The following is a 14502-nucleotide window of genomic DNA, read 5'->3' on the forward strand; positions in this document are numbered from 1 at the left end:
ATCCTAGGAAAAAGCCTCCACAGCCAAGCCGAGAGGGCTGTGTGCCGACAGATACGTACGCTGAGCAGAGGCCGGGCACCGCTGTGGTGGTGGTAGGGTACTTTGCACATTGCTTGATAATCATACATCGTCACCCTGCAATCAACACAAAACAAGCAAGCAGTCAAAAGCAAGCAACGCAACTGCCTACGGGACGCACACGTCAGCGTGCGCCGCTTTTTCTAGAAAAGTTTCTGTATGGAAGAACTCAAGCAGTGGCCTGCTTACACATGGCTTTGCTGCTTGGTCAGTGCTGGATTTTGCAGAGCAAGAAATACAGGCCCCGGATTAATGTAACTGGGTCAGTACAGGAGGAAATATGTCCCTAATTTCAGATGGTGAGTAAAGCAGGCTGTGAAGCAGGAGAATTATAATTGTGTCTACCTCAGGTCCCCCTAGTTTCTGTTTTCAAGCCACTGAAACTCTGAACTCTCTTTTGACATGGGCTAGGGGAGTGGAGTGAGACGAACAGAGGTATTTTTAGGAGAGAGAGAAATGTGCTCAGCCAGCTGCAACGCCACATCTGGGGGCTCTCAGACAACTGCTCATAGAAAGGCTTTCCAAGTGGCAGGAGGAACTGAAGCACTTCACCCAAAATACCAAGAAGTGTTTCCCATAGCATCTTTCCCTGGAAAAGAGAGAGGAGCAGCTGCTTTCTGGCAAAATGGAGATCAGGAGTTACTGTCTCTCTTGGTGCTTTGCAGCAGGTGGAAGAGCAGGAGATGAGGAGAAACAGGGTGTGTGGTGACGATGGCTGAGCAGGTCAGGGGAGGGGGTGGGTAGCTAAAGGAGCTCTTGTAGCCGAATGAGAGAGCCACATGCACCAGCACGTGCATTTTCCTCCTGCTCAGTGGTGCTGCTTATGGGGACCAATATGCTCTGACCCACACAGCAGCTGAAGAAAGAGAAGTACAGCGCAGAGATCCCCCACTTACCGCCTGAACATGCCCATGTTTAGCAGCTGGGTCATTACTGAGCCATCCACTGCACCAAAAAATTTTCCAGTCTGCAGGCACAAGAAAGGAAAAAAACAGAATAAACTGTCAACAGTAAAATTTCCAAATGCTCGATGGCTCCAACCGATCCAGTCTGTCTGGAGGCCTACTACAGATAATGAGTGTTTTAAAAGGAGGTAACACCAAGCGTTGTCCTTCGGCTGGCTGGAAAGCTTGAGGGAGGACTTCCCCCATCACCAGCTGGGCATCCTGCACCATTCCTACCGTGCTTGGAAATGATTTAGCCCACGTAAGTCCCTGCAGCTTGTGACAGAAAAAGGCAGACTCTCAAGCTGCAGAGACCCAGGCACGTTGATTCACTGGGAGCCTGGGCTCTCCTGTGGGTTTTTGTGAATCCATGTTCTCTGGATCTGAATGTCCAAGTCTCTTCTGCTTGAGCCTCTCTGCTAGCCCGCGGCCGCAGTGGCTTTGGAAACCTCTGCTCTTCTGCTGCCCTAGGCGAACTGACTCACTGCACGTAAGTGCGCCGTACACATTTATTTAGGTAGCAAACACAATTTTACAACTCACTGCTGTGCAGGTTCTGAGCAGGCAGTAACCCAAACAACACAACACACACTGGCCCATCCCTTTAGCTTACACGCTATGAGCTGGCACGGCCAGAGCTGTGCTAGCACAGACTCCACCCTAGCAAAAGTTGCATTTGGGGGGCAACAACCCCCAAACCCCGCTTGCATGCCTGGACTAAAAGCAGAGCTCGTGGCCCTCTGATCCCATTTACGTTTTGGAGTCAATAACCTCAAATACTGTCTCAATCCCAAACGCGGGAACTGCTGCTCGAAAGACTTCTTCAAACAAACAACAGTTCTGGCTTTCCTGATTACTAAACCATGACAAATCTATTGCAAAAATGCTTTGAATCTGCCAAGTCCACTGCTTTGTTTGCAAGCAAGTAAATAAAATACTCATAAATAATAAAAACGTGGATATGAGCTGTCCTCCATCTATTTTCCTGGCTCATGGGTCTTGACACAGTAAATAGCTCCCATATGTTATGGAACCGCTCACGCAGTTTGGGGGGGCATTTTACTTTTCCACTGATAAGCTAGCAGTCGTTTAGCACGTATTAGCAGATGACAGATGACTTCTTTTATTTGTGGGGCATTTCCACTAAAAAAAAAAACCCCTTAGGCAGATTTACCTAAGATCATATGGTAATCAGCTAACAGCAGTGTTACACAGTTATGAGCCTCTTCCCAACAGGCTTTAGAAGGTGTTTCACTGTATAAATCGATACATAACATCAGCTCCCCTTTGAGCATTTAGGCTGTAATCGTCTCAGACATAGTCAAATGTGTCTGAGCAAGCGCTAACTTTTTTCACCTCCCTCGTTCTATCAATCTGATTAGGGTGGTGAGGAGGCCAGCTGCTTCCATTTAATACCAGTCTGCAGCCCCAGCAGGAGCCGGAGCGGTGGGATTTAACGCAGTGCGAGCTGCAGCCCGTGTGGCAAGGGCAGAGGGCCACTGCAGGACTGTAAATGGGGCCCATCCTGTCCAGAGATGCTGGTCTGACCGAATTTCTCCGGGTAGGACATCGTTCCTATAGGTACAAGTATGAGGAGCTATTAGTGTAGGTGAGAGTAAGGCCTGGGGAATGTGTTCAGGAAAGCATCAGCAAACCAGCCTTTAACGCTGAATCAGACATTCAAAGCTCGGTGCTGTTTTAGGTACCCTGTGCAGGTAGTAACGCAGGAAAGCATCACTTGGCAGAAGCCAAAGCGGTCCTGTACTGAAGTGACGTTTTGCAAAGCGGCTCTCGTTACAACCTGCTTCCTCCAGTGACTGGCTGCTGCTCTCCCAGACATCCCTCTGCTGTGTTTCTCCTAACTCCCAGCTCTGGGCAGGTTTCCACAGGCCCTTGCAATTTCAGAGGTTGTGAACCTCTGAAAGCATCGCCTCTGACACCCTGCGTGACACACGCTGTACCACATCCCCCTGCAGCTGAGAGCGTACAAGTACATATGCAGGCTACGCACAGGAAAGAGATGCGTCCTGGAGCACACATATGGCTCGCAAGGTACATCACTGCTCACAGACATACATGCGTGCATGCTTCGCTGCCTCATTGAGCAATTTGTATTTTTGGTACACACAAAAGCTGTAGACAAACGGGATCTGCCAAATGGGCCAGGCTTTGGGCAAGCGGGCAGCCTCCTCGCTGCATGGCTCAGACAAAGCCAGACCTTGCTTCTCCACAAGCTCTGCCCAGCCCTGGTGGGATCTTGGCCTTTTAGCTGCCACCCTGCACCCTGTCCCTGGAGTCCCGCCTGGGCAGAGCTTGCAGATATACCCTGCAAGATGCCTCAGGGAGAAGGCAGCAGTCCTAGAGAAAGAGGTTTGGTGAGCGAGAGGACATCTGGATGCAGCAGGCGGAGGGAGCTCCAGACCTGTGACCTGCAGCCGTGCCTCCGGCTGGCAGCGAAAGGCGGCTAAAAACTCAGGGGCGGTCATGGGGCCGTGGCTGCAAACATCAGCAGAAACATAGCACCATAGCGCAGAGCAGCCCTCGCTGCGGCACAGCCTGGGCCTGCCACTTACTTTCCCTTCATCCCCTGCCCTAGATCGCCTGGTCCTCTCCGTCACCCACTCCCTTCTCCTGGCTCTGGCTACTAACTCTTTGCTCCCTCCGCAATGAGTCTGGATGGGGGGATTAGACTGAATTAAGAGATTACCCATTCTTCCCCAAGTAATCCTGCAGGGAGCTTCCAACGCGTCACTCATTAAAATCCTGAGTCCCTCTTTCTTCCGTGGTGGCTTCTGGCTGCCGGTAAGCTTCCTGCTGCCTTCAGGCAGAGGTTATTAGAGCTGATCCCCCATCCTGATCCCCCATCCCAAGGGCAGAGGGGAGCAGAGCCTGAGCCAGGCTGTCCTCACCCCATTCATGTGTGAAGCCGCCCTGGTGCGGTCACCCAGGGAAGGAGGTGAGGGCAGCAGGCAGCCCCGGGCAGGCAGCAGGCAGCCCCGGGCAGGCAGCAGGCTGAGCACACTGTAAAGCACGGCAGCCCCAAGGGAGCGAGCAGAGAGACAGAGCAAAACATCTCATAGCCCCCGGGGCAGGTCTCCAGCACGAGCTGCTTGCCCGGGGGCTATAAGGATACAGGTGCTTTGGCACCTCTCCACTATTCTTAGCTTGCACTTTGCCCTGGGAAGCGGGCGTTTTGGATGTGAAAGCTCCTTGGCTGCCTTCCTTGGGGAAGTGGGGATGTGCGTGGGGCCCTGTTTGCGCTGGAGCTGCCACAGCCGGTGCCGCTCAGCGGGGCAGATGGCTCGCCTGTGCACCCTCGCTCCTTCAGCATCCGATAAGCTCCCTCCCATCCCGGCCGGAGGGGCAGAGCAGGCAGCACGCAGGCAGGCTGCCCTTCTCACCGCCGCTGGGCTGAAACGCTGACCCGGGCAGCTGAGCCACTCTTGCTGGTCCTGGTGTCAGGTATGAGGCAGGGAGGGAGGGCAGCGAACTAGCTGACTTCTCCAGAAAGGCAAAAAACCCACAAAAATCCAGTTACAAGATTTTTTTTGGTGTTATGTTAAAGGATGCACTGAGGGAAGCGTGTGAGGTGGGGCAGGGAAGGCCATATAGCAGCAAGTGATCCCACGCAGCAACATGCAGGTGGCAAGGCTATGAAACCCAGGGTACTGATTTAGTGCTGCTGCTGTCTTGAATTCCCTGTAGGGTTTAACAGCGTGGACACTCTCGGTGCCATTGGGAAATAAAAGCAGTAACTGACACAAGATGAAGAAATCAGAAGAAAAGTAGTGGTGAACTCTCCGAGATCAGGGGAGGTAACAGCTCTGGTGCCTGCCAAAATGCCTGATCTTGGAGGCACGTGGATAATGTTTATAATTTACCCAAATCCATTATAATGCCATGTTTCTGCTAGTCAGATCTTTCAGAGACGAGCTTTTTGAAAAACCCATTTTCCATAAGATGCAGGAAAAATACAGAGATAGAACCCAGGAGGGCGGTGCTGAGGATGAACAGTGGATGTGGTACCTAAAGGGTGTAGTTGCCTCTATCTATGGACACATGCCACAGGACTCAGTAAAGCACCTTTGAAAATGCCATGGGGGTCAGATGAGGAAATAGTGGCTCCTAAGACTACCAGCCCATCCCGAACACGCAGCAGGACCTGGCCTCCCAGAGTAGGGAGCCAATACAACTTTACAGCATTTTCCTCCCTTATTTTTCAAGGTTTCTTTGCTTTTTTTTTGGCACACCACGTCATTGAAGGGGCACTTTTACTGGAATATTCAGTGTGCCAGGTAGGTCACTTTCGCGACAGAAAAGAGGTTGATTATTCCTTGCAGTATGCCCCCCCTTGATATCTGTCTGTATCAGCCCCTGGTGCCACTCTGTTGCTGATTCATTTTGTTTTGTGAGTCTCAACAGTTCTTATCTTGGCCTCTCTGAACTTACTGTGTGGTGCCTGCAGAATTCACGCTCTCACCTTTTTCTTTTGCCAGCCTATTCTGAATATGCTAACCAACACAAGTCCAGATGGGAAACCATGGGACTCACATAGCTGACGTTTTCTGTCTAAATATCCATCTAAAAATTCCTCTTCTTTCTTTTCTGTCCCAGCTACTTTGAGATCAATGCCACTACTTCACACTTCACTCTTTACCCAGAACTTCTTTAACAGCCCCTTGTAAGGGACTCTGTTCAAGGCTTTTAGAAAAACTGAAATGCAGGAGGTCATCCATTCTCCCTTATTCTGATTTACTCACACTTTCAAAGAACTATAGCTGATAAGATAGGTTTTCTTCCTTTATAGAAGCTGTGCTGCTTGTTCTAATCACATCCATCACGTGTTCTGTTACTTTATTTTAATTTCCATTTCGACCTGTTTGTCATATCTTGAAGAAAGCAATTTCTGGGATCGGATCTACTGCCTTTTGGAAATATACACACAGTATTTGTTAACTCCAGTGCTATGGCAGTTTGAATGAAACTCCACCCTTCTCTCAGTAACAAAATCGCTTCATTTCCCATTTCTTCTGTAAGCCCACTCTTGCTATTGACTTATTACTTTGTAGTTTATGAGACTGTTCCAACTGACTTCCAGTGAGACTGTCACTTTCTGACATCCAAATTTATGGCCTTTTATTATTTTGAAACAAGTAGGTCTGTGGTGAATTTACCAGGGAGCAGAAAAATATAGCTAAACCATGCAGTGGCTGGTAGTGTTGACTTTACCCAGGCTGCATGGGATGTCACATCACAAACTGCAGCCCTCCAGCTCCCTAGAAATGGTCGTGGAGGCGCTGGCAGCAGGAGGAAAGGAAGCAACTTTTGTTGCTTATATTTTTATTACTGTTCTGAGTCTTTTTCCTTACTCCTTTCACCTCTGTGAGTTCAGTAAATCTTCCAGTTCTTCAGGTATGCTCCTGTTTCCAATTTGCTTAAATGATTTCAACTTCATTTTTGCCTTTGGCACTTTGCTCTTACCATCCCCTCAGTTTCCTTTCCTGAAGAATACCTGCTTTGACTTCAGAGGTGCTCAAAAGCACTGCTCCCTTCCCTTCCCTTCCCTTCCCTTCCCTTCCCTTCCCTTCCCTTCCCTTCCCTTCCCTTCCCTTCCCTTCCCTTCCCTTCCCTTCCCACGTCAAGGCACACCTGCCTTCTGGGACTGTCTCAGATCATCTTTTGGTAGCATCTGCGCCAAGGGAAAGAAGTCTAATTTCCTCACTTCTGATAAAAAGATATTTTGACTAGTTCCTTCCTTATCATTGCAAACTCATTCCTTACCTAGGATGTGCTGTCACTCTGCCAGGAGGCTTCCCCCTCACTGCACAACTGAATTTAATTATACCGCAGCCACCCTTATTACACAATTGAACTTCATTTGTTTTAACCAGCTCTGGTGGGTTATTTAGGAACAAGCCAAGCACACTCTTCTCCTTCTCTTATGCTCTCTTACCTCTGCAGGTCTTTTGGAAACGAGTATAAAGCCGTTATTATCAATGAGGAAGCAATTCAGAATCTGCAGAGATGAAAGAGAAGCAACATTAAAGACAGCTTTTTCCATGGCTGGCTGGTATGTACCGCTGTGTGCAGGATGGAGCGGTGTGGGCTTGTGCTTATGGCAACAGCCTCGGCATTTCCATGCCTAGCCCCACGGCTCAGCTACCACGGGTTTTACACAATTGACTTTTCCCTCTCTGCCTCCATTTTGAGGTATTATTTACTTTGCGAGCTGTCTGTGACAGAGATTGTCTCTTGCCAGGGCTGTGTGCAGGCCTAGCAGGCTCTGGGCCACATTTAAGAAGACGAGGCATCCTGCAGGAAGCAACAGGATATTTGGAGAGCACTTGTCTTTAATAAAATGGTATCTAATACTTTCCATCTTCAGATTTTAGAGTTTTATAACCACTCATGGAATAACCCTCTCCTCACCACTGAGTATCATCAGTGCTGGTCTTATTTTTATTTTGCAGAGCAGGAAATGGAGGCACAGAGTTTAGATAAAAACCTTTAGGTCTCACAGGGAAAAACTAGGATGCAGAGGAAATCCTACATGAACATAGAAGGAAAATTCTCTGGTGATCCCACTCTCCAGGGCAGGGGAGCTCCTGTCCCAAATATGCCTGAGACCAAGGTTGAAGCAGTGGTGTAAATGCAAAGAGGGGTGTCCACCATGCATGTCATGCTGACAGCCACTCTCTTTGGCAAACCTGGGATGCCAGTGAGACAGCCTTAGAGGACACGGACTCTCCTTAAAGTCACTGGCTGGAATCCCCATGCCCCTGCCCAGGCTCAGCTGACATCTCGCAGCTGAGGGGAAGACCTAAACTACAGGTTTGTCTCAAGAGCATGAGGTCCTGTCCCAGCTGTGCAACCTCTTGTGAAGAGACAACAGGCAATACCTTTTTTCTGGGGGAAGAGAGAGATCTCCACAGAGCAGATAGTCAATCACACTTATCACAGGTACAGAGAAGAAACCTGGGCAACTTACGTCATCCTGACAGCTTAGCGGACAGGCACCGTCCAAGGCACTGCACTGGAAAGGAAAAGCAGGGAATTAACCATGGCATGATCTCATCTTACAGTCTCCCCCTTGGGACTGCTGAGCTAACGGTCCCCATACCAGCATCCCATAAAGCTCTGCAATTTAGCTGGCATTTCCACCAAGATGAGCTCTACAGCAAACACAGGTACCACCCCCCAAGTTGGTCACTCAGCGGCTCTGCGTACTCCCCACCTCTCTGAGCCCCTTTGCTGAGGGCCCTGATCCTGCACCTGCCTCCCCGACTCCCTTCCAGCAGCACCTAAGCACTTCGAGCAGAGGTGGCACTTGTAAAGAAAGAGGGCAGCATCAAGCTCTCTGGCTGCGAGAGCCAAGGTTATTGTGCACCAGTGAGAAACCAGCATGCATTTCAGCATCTGCTAGTATCTGGACTGAACACATGGCATGGTTATTTTAGATCAGGATTCTTCTCAGGCAGTGATTTTTTTGTTGTTGTTGCTGTTGGTTTCCTTATTCTCCAGACAGCTAATGATAAAATAGGATGTGAATGGTGCTTGTGTAGCCCAAGGCACCATCCATTTGTTTCATTTAGGATTTCTGTGTACCGGACTTGACATGTGTTTCACAACACTGAACCGGGTGGGGACATGAGGGGTTAAGTGGTGAGTAACAAAGCCCTTCAGGTGCTTATTGATTTCATAATTGTTCCGAGTTTGCCGTGGTTGCCTGTGTCTGTCTCTTTGTGTTATTTTTTAATGCTATTTTCTCTAGCAGCAGAGGGAAGAAAGCTGACATGGTGTTGCCATTTCTGTACATGGGGTCCCCTTCCTGCCAGAGGTTTTCTGGGGTCAGGGAAGGACACCGACATGTCGCGTAGCCTGTCTGCTCTCAGCCAGCTGCCCTTTATTTCTGCAAAAACCCTTATGCATAAACCCCAGCCTCCTTTCTGGATGATTCTCAGTAACAAGAGGTGAATTTGCCATTTCAAACCGCAACAAGACCATTACTTTCAGTTAGAATTTGTTTCTCCTCTTGAGTTTTGCAAAACAAAACCAATAGTTTCAGGTTTCCGTCCCTCTGCTCAAATTCAGAGGAGGCTTGGAGATGCCTGAGTTTGTTTCAAGCCCCATGGCTTTGCAATATCGCAAGCTCACGCTCCAACTCTGACTGGCTTTTTGAGGCTCTAGGGATGATGGTTTAAAAACAACCCTTTACCCACAGTTGCAAGCATTGCCTCACTCTTGCCTCACCACAAAATAGCATCGGGTTGTTTTGCCTTCTTGCATGTATGCACAGAGGTGGCCCTGTACTTCATCCCTGGTGGGTTCCTTCCTTTGGTCAGCAGAGAAATCTGGCCACAATGAACCACTATTATTGCCTTGGGGGATAACCAATAGAGCCCAGAGCTTGGAAATCAGAACAGAAACCCAGGTAAACCACAGTGGTTTCCCACAAGAAGGGCCATGAGCATCTTCCTCAGCAGTGTGAGGACCTAGTCTTGCCACCGCTGCTCTTCCAGTCCTGGAGAAGCTCCAGCAGTGCCCGGTGCTGGGATGGCCATGCAGCAGTGGGAGCGTGGTGAGGAGCCTGATCCGAGAACACCGGCAGCTTACAGGGAGCCCCTGAGGAGAGGGCAGGGCTGAACCTGAGCTCCCTGGTTGCTCCGAGACCTACTGCCTTATGGGCACAGCTCCCTCCTCAGAGACCAGCCTACCTGATAGCATCCTCCTGCTGTTGGTCAGGTCTCTGAAACGCTGTGACCCAGAGCACTTTCAGCTTTGCCAAAGACCCTTAATTACTGTGAAGACAAACACAGCCTGTGACAGGCTTGGACCGTCTCCAGTGGCTACAGACAAGGGACAGTGCCTATAATATGCTGGCACACAAACGACACAATTACGAAGCCGAGCTGCGGCGAGGCACGCCGGGATGCCTCCCTGTCCCCAGCTTTTGTCTACTTACATCACTGTCATTGGGCTGGGAGACGGGAGGCACAGCATGGACATCCAGAGCAGCACAGCATGCGGTGAAGCAGGAGAGAAAGAGAAAACAAAATCTGTTAGTCATTCCTCTGTCAAACGGCGGTCATGTCCTGGGAAACCATACGCAGGCTTTTTTCATACCAGCACCTACCAGGGCCGCGGCATGCAGGCACTTGGCACACAGGCCTCCTTTCAGCTTCTTTAATAAGCCTTCCCGGTTTCACTTAACGCCCATGCGGGCTTGTTTGTGTGAGAACTGCCTGGGTATGGCCCTCAGGAGATTTTTTAAAATGAAGCTCTCTGCTGATGCTTCAGGATGTGCTTACATGCTTTGCATAAGTCTTTTTAGCTCAGGTTAGGTTTACGTGATCTCCCACCTGTGAGGATGGTCCTGCCACCGTGGCCAACTCTGGGCTTTTCCGTTCCCCACGTGTGCTCGCTCCCAGTGAGCAGCCTCCTGCCCTCCTATCTTCTCTGTCATCCCCGTCTGATGACAGTTCCCTCTCCTGACAGCAGAGCCACTTCTGCTGTGTGCTGCTTCGGTCCCATCAGTCTCACCCCTCCAGTAGACCTCCCCGAAAGCAAAGCCTGGAGGGAAAGCCCCTGGGTGGTGAGGGAGAGGTGTCTCACTTTTCCTGCCTCTCAGACCGGGGGGCTGTTTTAATTATGCCACTTCTCTCAGTCCAGCAAGAGTGTCCAAAATTAGGACAACACTGAAAGCTTATCCCTGGAGCAAATAATTTTTATTTTGGCAAGCTGGTAGCATTTTGTTACCATTATCAAGATGATAAGAGAGGGCAGTAGATTTTTTTTCCGGGTGCCCAAAATTGCAGATTTCCATGAGGTTTCTGAAAGGCTGAATGAGCACAAAACATATTTCCACAATTAAATGTGTCATATGCAGCAGAGCTAATGCCAGGCCAGGATGCTGACACTGTCAACACGGCATTTGCAGAACAGCTCAGACTCACGGCTCAGATGGCATTAGTGCCGTCAAAGGATTACAGAAATGTGTGACTTCAAACTAATCTACTTCATAAATCTTTTAATATGAATTTCACAAAAGCCCTCATCAAAATGCCATCGTACATGATGTAACATAGCATCGACCTAGCTGACAAAGAGCTTTAAATTTTCTCTCTGCACGACTGCTGATGCTCCTACCTGTTGCATGGCCATCCAAAACTTGCGTTGGAGCAGCTCCAGCTTAATTTGCACACCCACCGCTACGGGAAACAAAAAGCGGGGGGAGGATGAAAAGAGGAACACGCAAGAGAGAAAAAGACAAACACAAGTTAGTTAGGAAAGGAGGGGTAAAAATTCACCCGAAGTGATGGGATGGAAATCACAATTGCAACCCGCTTCCAAGTGTGAATGGTAAGCATAGGGGGATCAGCGCTGAGTCAGACTGCTAAGTGAGAGTCAGAGGTTTAACAAGGTAGAGGAAAAGGGGACACTGACTGCTGTACCGAGGTACTGACACCTCCCTCCCACTAAACACTACGGAGCTACAAAGAGATTAACAACAACAACAAAACTCCCACCAAAAAAACCCCAGGAGAGTGAGCGCATGAGCTTTCATCTTTGTCTTTTCTAGATCTGCCTGGCCAGAACAGACGTTTCCGATCACCCCAGCCTCATCTCCTGCACCACACAGCATCAATCAGAAATAAAGTAGGCCAGTGCGAGGAAGGGATTCATTTGAAAACCCACCTGTCTCTCAAGGGGAAACCATAGTGATTTAGATTGCTCCTAAGCCACTATGAAAGCACAAAAATATGAATGCCACTTGATGGAAAAGTGTCAATTAGAAGTAGTGCTTCGTTACCCGGACCCGGTCCCAGCCTAGTGCACGCTCCGCTAAGCAAAAGTGTGTGTGTGTGTTTCTTAATGAAGTGCGTCCTAATTTCTTGGCTTAATTTCTCTTCTATTCCCAGCATCATGCTCCTGAAGTAAGGCACAGCTCCACAGGAGAAGAAACGGTGCAGGGTGTCCCCGACAGAATAACCTAGCTGTCCCCGGCTAGGTTGCCTACAAGCATACATAATAACCAGTGCAGTCGTGCGCAGCCTGGCACGGTGACGGGGAACATCGGGGCTGTGTGTCAACTAGTTGAACCCAAGAGCTCTGCAGGAATTACAGCCTCAAGCGGGACCTTGAAATAGAATATAAAGTGCAAGTGACGGAGAAAAAGAAGTACAGAGAGGGAGAGTTTGAGCCTTTTTTCACAACCACCAATATCGGGTGGATGAACTGTTGCTGTTTCTACAGGTTTCCTCTGAATTAGTAGGAGCTTCAAAGGGGCGAACAGATCCTTTAAATCTGAATCATGCCGTGTGGGTGCTTTTAAGTTAACAGTATGATCTGATGCTCTAATTCAGATGGGTATGAATTAAAACTGGAGTATGCGATGGTATATTTTCTTGCAGCATGTACAGAGACCCTGGCACCTGGCATCAGCTCTGCCTTTTATACCAGTGTCCTTGTCACATTCCCGCTGCTGGTACATCTCACAAAATCCCATTCACAGGCGCATTTCTTATCCAGCTCTCCCTGCTGTAGACTGAATCTGACTGCCTGTACATGGAGGAAAGGAATGATTTTGTAGAGCTGCCTTGCCCTAAGCCTCGCAGAGCGCAAACCAGACAAGACAAAGCATGCAAACAAAGGAGGAAGGACGGCGCTGAGTCCAGCCCGGGTGAAGATTCATCAGCTTTGGCGGGGCTATCGCAGGCATGGTTTGGCTTGGTGCCCCTGCTGACAAATCGGCAGTCCATGACAGAAGGCAAATGGTGCTGTTGCTGCTGAGTCTGATGAGGCCCACGCATCCGATTTGGTATGTAGCTTTAAATAAATTAATTGTTATCCTTGAAAACCATTTCAAGAAAGAGTTATTCCCTTTATCACAGCAGATCACATCAATGGGACTGAGCATTACCTAGGACATATAGTTTTTACGAGACTTGAAGAGGACTTGATACCTACATAACCTTGCAATGCAGAGACTTACTCAGTGGCTCCTGTTTTTGCCAGTGGGAACATCTAGCTTCAAATTGTTCTTCAAAGGGAATGGTTCTGAATCCTTGCCTCTGCCCAGGAGGTATGAGTAGCACGTACTGAACTTGGCCAGAGTTGCCGGCAACATGAGGAAGGAGAGTACCTGGGGGCTTACGCTGGTGGCCAGTGGCAGGGACGGAAAGCAGTCTCCCAGCTCTCTTCTTCCTCTTTCCACATCGCTCACAGCCATGTCTAACCCGTCTGTGCCATCTGTCAGCAAGCCTTGTCCTTTGGATGCAGTCTTTGTAGCCCTAACCTCTCCGTAGGGCTTGCGCTTACTCACCTTCTCTGCACTAGCCCTTTCTTTCCCTCCCAGCGGTCCCGCACACATTTCTAGCTATTCCTTATGGAGCTGCGGTGAGCACCACTCTCCTCCTCACATCGTGGCACAGTCTGAAGAGGTCATTGAAAGCAAAACTGGGGACTATTCTGCCTTGCAGCCAGGTTTGTCTGTCTGGATGGTCCCCATCACAGGGAACCATACTAGAAGTATTGTTCCACGCTCCGGCCTGGCAGCACCACTCCTCACCAGTCGGTGTAGATTGGAAGCTCCCAGCAAGAACTGTGAGAAGCTACCACACATTCAGGTGACCTGAGGAAGACATGGGAGCTGAGGAGAAACAGGCCACAATCACCCTCAATCACAATCACCACAATCACCACAATCACGCAAAGGAGGAAAGCAGTGATTCAGTCTGAGGTAAGGATGATGCTACAGCTCAGGTGAGAGGGAGAAAACTGGAATAAATCTTTCTCTACTTGTTCCAAAGCATAACTGATTGTTAATAAGCCTTCTTGCTCTGGTGGCAAAGAGTATGCTGCAGGAGCGGGAAGATCCAAGGTCCGTGAATGATGCGTGGCCCTGGTGTGCAGCGCAGCAACAAGCGTAGAGTCGTCAGAGGGACTGTGGCTAATAGTTTTATTCCTACTAATGTGCAAACAACCTGTGCAACTGCAGCATCCCAGCAATGAAATAAAACACGAGGACAAGCAATGCTGCACGCCTTGCATAGTCAGACGTTGCTTCACCATGTCAACAAGCTACCCAGACCTGTGCACGGCTTCCACCAGCAGGCACCCTGCCTGCAAACCCAAGAGGTGCCCGCTGCATGGCTGCAGCTGGCTTCCTCTGGAGTCGCGTGCTGCCGTTCACCGTGGAGATAAGAGCCTTCCCCTCCACCTGTTCATCCCTTCGTTGAGCATGTCTGCCTCATTAGCTCATCCTCTGCTTGTCTCTCTTTCTGTCTGCCTTCCCTGGCTTCTCTCTTTGATTATCCATATGCTGTCCTCATAAGGAGCTTTCCCCAAGATTTAATTCTCGGGCCTGCTGTGTGACAAAAAGGCATAACAAAGAGTTGCAAGATTGCATCCTGTAGGCTGCTTATTAAGATGTACCTTGCCGTTCAAAACCTGTTTTCATGGCGGCCAGTCCAATGCTTAA

General features: G+C 49.4%; 1 protein-coding gene across 1 annotated transcript in view; it reads right to left on the bottom strand.

Moving 5' to 3' along the window:
• LOC142411134 (voltage-dependent calcium channel subunit alpha-2/delta-4-like) overlaps positions 1-14502 on the bottom strand; it is a 125508-nt gene that overhangs the window by 9720 nt on the left and 101286 nt on the right. The window contains exons 27-32 of the mRNA XM_075504488.1: positions 11169-11230; positions 9985-9999; positions 8011-8055; positions 6976-7038; positions 975-1045; positions 60-135 (exon numbers count right to left, since the gene is read on the bottom strand). Of these exons, the coding sequence (XP_075360603.1) occupies positions 60-135; positions 975-1045; positions 6976-7038; positions 8011-8055; positions 9985-9999; positions 11169-11230 (332 nt within the window). The remainder of the gene's footprint in view (positions 1-59; positions 136-974; positions 1046-6975; positions 7039-8010; positions 8056-9984; positions 10000-11168; positions 11231-14502) is intronic.

The sequence above is a fragment of the Mycteria americana genome, chromosome 1, assembly GCF_035582795.1.
Source record: "Mycteria americana isolate JAX WOST 10 ecotype Jacksonville Zoo and Gardens chromosome 1, USCA_MyAme_1.0, whole genome shotgun sequence".
In the NCBI taxonomy this organism is placed as follows: domain Eukaryota; kingdom Metazoa; phylum Chordata; class Aves; order Ciconiiformes; family Ciconiidae; genus Mycteria; species Mycteria americana.